Raw genomic sequence first — 4,395 nt, 5'->3', positions numbered from 1 at the left:
ACTCCTTGTTTACCATGTGATTCACAGTCTACTCCTGACCATATTTCGAATCCGCCTTTCAGCACGCCGTTTTTTATGTCTTTAGTTTCGCATCCCTTTTTACTTAATTTTCCAAATTCCCTCATTTTTCCTTTACCAATTTTTAATTTTCCCTGACCAATAGTAATCAAAGAACAGAATCTTCACTCTGTAAAATGTTTATCATAGAATCTTTTATAGCCAGAAATTTCAAATTAAACTTGAAAATTTACAATCCTTGACAATTATTTAAAGTACCTCTTACAGAATATCCTGACTTTTGCCAGATTTTGTTTTTCAAATCCCTGAGTAATCAAATTCCCAGACTTTTACCTGAATTCCAGGTTTTTTTTTACCTACAGTCATCCTGAATTAACCATAATACAAAAAATCTGAGTCTTATATAATAAAAATAACTTTTACTAAAAAGATAAATTCTCAATCTAAAATTAAATAATTAATTTTTAAGATCAAAAATTAATATTTAAAAAACATAAGAATGTTCAACTAAAGCTACGGAATATTCAAATGGAATAAGGTCAATTTTCAGTTGAAAAAATTATTTCCACAAAAAAAACTAAATTAAAACAAAAAAAAACTAACTTTACAAAAAATAGTTACGTTTTCAAAAAAAGTGATGAATTTTAAAGTAAAATTGTAAATCTTTAACCGTAATAGTTGAATTTTAAAACCAAAAGATATATTTTCAAATAAAATGATGAATATTTAACTAGAATAATTTCATTTATGACCAATGAGCTCCACTTTCAGTCAAGAAGATTAATTGCTAAGACAAAAGATGAATGTTCAACTAAAACACGTCATTTTTCAACCAAAAATTAAATAATTAAATTTTTAGTCAAAAAATGAATGTTTAGTTAAAGAGATGAATTTTTATATAAAATTATGGAATATTTAACTGGAATAATAGTTACATTTTCAGCTAATAAGCTCATATTTCTACCAAAGAAATGAATTTTTAATTAAAATGATTAATCTTCAATCAACAAAATTAATTTTCAACAAAAGAGTTTAACTTTCAACCAAGTAATTTTATTACCAGCCTTAAAGGATGCATGTTCAACAAAAATTATAATTATTAAACTATAATACTGGAACTTTTAACCGAAAAAAAACATTTGTAAATAAGAATATTACCTTGCTAAGAAGATAATTTTCTAACAAAAAAAATCGATTTTAAATTAAAAAAGGCCAATTTTAATCCAAATTGTTGAATTTTGAATAAAAAAAGATCAATTTTAAGTTTATTATGATTCAACCAAATTATATTAATATAATATATTATAATGTAATTATATTAATATAATAAATAAATTATATGCAACTAAACTGATGAATTTCCAACTAAAATGATGAATCTTTAACTGGAAAAGTTCAATTTTATACTAAAAAGCTTAATTTTCTACAAAAAAAAGGCGAATTTTTAAAAAAGTACATAAATTTTCATACACCTAGTTTAATTTCTAAATAAAAAATAAATCAATAGACCGAATCCATTTCAAATAAGGTAGGGCCCTACACTTGAAATCGCAGAATCTTTCGGAGACGAAATATGTTGTTTTTTAGAGGAAATTAGGCGATTTTGATTCTAATAGCGCTCATCGCCTTTTTCAAAATCCGCTGAAAATTAAAAAAAAGGTTAAGAATTTCCAAATTAAAGCGGTTTTTCTGAAAAAATTAAAAACTGATTTTCTAGAAAAAACTAACCTTTAAATAAACTTTTAGCCAGGAGAATTCCTTTTTCTTACATTCGAATTTTATCATTTTTTTGGAAACAATGATAGATCATAAATATGTTAAGATAAAATTTTGCCCGTCTAAGAAAGTTCTATGAGAAATGTCTCGTCTTCTTTAACGATAATTAGTAATAGTTTACGAAAAGAAATCAAAAATTAAATTTTTAGAACAAAAATTCTCCTGGTCTCAAAAATGATTTAGCCCGCCTGATGCTATTAAGTTGTAATTCTGGTATTAGTAGAAACCGAGGTAGAATCTTTTAAAAAATATTTGGAAGAATAAGAATGGTGGGGCTTTACAGAAAATATATTATTTTCATGTTTTCATAATTTGAAGAAAATGAAAATAAAAGATTTTCTTGAAAACCCCTTACCTTTTTATTCTTCCTAATATGTTTAAAAAATTCTATTTATAGAAAAAAGGCATCTTATCCGCACCATGAGGGCTAAATCATTGTTTTCAAGAAGAAGTAGAAAATTCGATTTCAAGGAAAAAATATTCTCCTATACACAAAAGTTATTTAACAAGCATCAAACTTACAAAATATCTTCATTATCAAAGTACAAGTTCAACAAAAAATTGGAAAAAAATTTGAAGGGACTTTTTTTTGAGAAAATCCATTTTTTTTTCAGAAAAACCCCTGTCATCTTGGTAATTGTAAACCTTTTTTAATTTTCTAGAAGGTTTAGAAATAAGACTATGAACGCTATTATAATCAAAAATAAAATAATAAATATCTCAATTAGGCTAAAATTGATAGAGGTTTATAGAAAAAAATACAAATCAGAAAAATACGTATCGCCTAATTTCATCTAAAAAAACAAAATATTTCGTCCCTGAGACATTCTGAGATTTCAATTGTTAGGATCCTGCTTGATTTGAAATGGATTCGGTCAATCATAAATTATGATATAATTTGATTAAACTTTCGGATAAAAAAAAATCAAATTATAAAATCTAAAATGATGAGTGGCCCGGTTAGTCCCGTTTTTCGGTACTTACCGTGCGGCGTCGGAGAAGCTCGACTGTGTTCGGAAGGACTGTGAGGACTATGCGGAGAATGCGATCGAGGCAGATAAATTCCATGTGGACCTGGGTACCCAGGTTGTGGAGGATATCCAAGATAGGGGTCGTAGTGATCAAAACTGACCATGTATGGGTCAGCCGCATATCTTGGATCCGCATGTTGATACTCTTGCGACATTAATGGTACTGATATATAACTACCGACTCCTGGGTCCGGATCCATGTGTGAAACTTCCCGTACAACTTTCGTCACTGTTGTCACCTGTCAAAAAAGACTCAGTTATTGATCAAAATTGTTTAGAGGGTGTCCAGCTATTCTCAGGAATGAAATTCCAAGGTCTTCTCTCGGGTTTTCCAGGTCAAGAAGTCAAATTTTTCCAGGCCGCCTTTTTTTTACAACAAATAATGAAATAACCGTTTGTTACCGATGTAAAAAATGAGCCATTTCATTTTTCATTGGCCGAAAATTTTGAAAGAAAGCAGAACCACAAATAAACAAATTCTTAATTTTTTGCAAACATAAGTCGTCTTTGAAATCCTTGAAATCTTTATGAATTCGTTGAAATCTCTTGAAGTACTTAAAATCTTTGTGAAATCCTGAAATCTTTTAGAACCTTTTAAAATTTTGTAAAATATTTGTAATCCTTGAAATCTTATAAATCATCATGAAACTTTTAAAAATATTTAAAAATGTTCATGAAATATTTGAGATATTTGTGAAGGCTTTCTTTAATCTTTATTTTTGACTTCTTTTGTGTTTGTTTGAAATAATTGAAATCTTACGAAATCTCCTCAAACTTGTTGAAACCTTTTATGATAGTTTAAAATCTTTAAAATGTTTGTGAAATCTTTCGTATTCGTTTGAAATCATTACAATATTTGAAATCGTTAGAAATCTTTGAAATTTTTTGAAATCTTTTAAATCTGGTGTCCTGTATCCCTTTTGAAATATATGGAATTCTTGCACTCTTGCGAAATCATTATAAAATTTTCATGAAATATTTCAGAAGTCTTTTGTATTCATTTAAATGCATTAAAATATTTTTAATCTACATAAAATCTTTTAAAATATTAAAAATCTGGTTTACTATAACATTTTTAAAATCTTTGTATTTTTTTTAAAGTCCTAAAATCTTCGAAAATGTTCGCAATTTTTGAAATACTTGCAATCTTGCAATGTTCGAAATGTTTGGAAATTCCTGTGAAATTTTAAAAATATTTGTGAATTTTTTCTTAAATCTTTGTTTGTGAAATCTTGTTTATTCATTGAAATCATTACATTATTTGAAATCTTAGTGAAATCTTTCCAAATCTTTGAAATCCTTGCAATCTTGAAATGTTCGAAATCTTTGGGAAATTGTTGTGAAATCTTTGAAATCCTTTAAAACTTTTGAAATTTTTGTGTAATTCTTGTGAAATATTTTTACTTTGGTGTACACGCCTTTTTTAAATCATTGAAATCCGTGAAATCTGTGTAAAATGTTCAAAATCCTTTAAGGGCATGTGACACAGCTAAATACCTATATTACCGACCACAGTTTTTCAGTTCACTGAATATTTTTTTGAACCTAAAAACTTTTTTTGTAAATAAAA

At 27.1% G+C, this 4,395-nt stretch overlaps 1 protein-coding gene across 7 annotated transcripts in view; it reads right to left on the bottom strand.

Moving 5' to 3' along the window:
- Positions 1–4,395, bottom strand: part of LOC117174290 (catenin delta-2) — a 122,607-nt gene that overhangs the window by 57,441 nt on the left and 60,771 nt on the right. For all 7 annotated transcript variants that reach the window (XM_033363251.1, XM_033363250.1, XM_033363247.1 and 4 more), the window contains one exon: positions 2,779–3,064. In XM_033363251.1, the coding sequence (XP_033219142.1) occupies positions 2,779–3,064 (286 nt within the window). The remainder of the gene's footprint in view (positions 1–2,778; positions 3,065–4,395) is intronic.

Source organism: Belonocnema kinseyi, chromosome 6 (genome assembly GCF_010883055.1).
Source record: "Belonocnema kinseyi isolate 2016_QV_RU_SX_M_011 chromosome 6, B_treatae_v1, whole genome shotgun sequence".
Taxonomy (NCBI): domain Eukaryota; kingdom Metazoa; phylum Arthropoda; class Insecta; order Hymenoptera; family Cynipidae; genus Belonocnema; species Belonocnema kinseyi.
The sequence above is the reverse complement of the archived record's forward strand: the minus strand, read 5'-3'. Positions and strand labels throughout refer to the sequence as shown.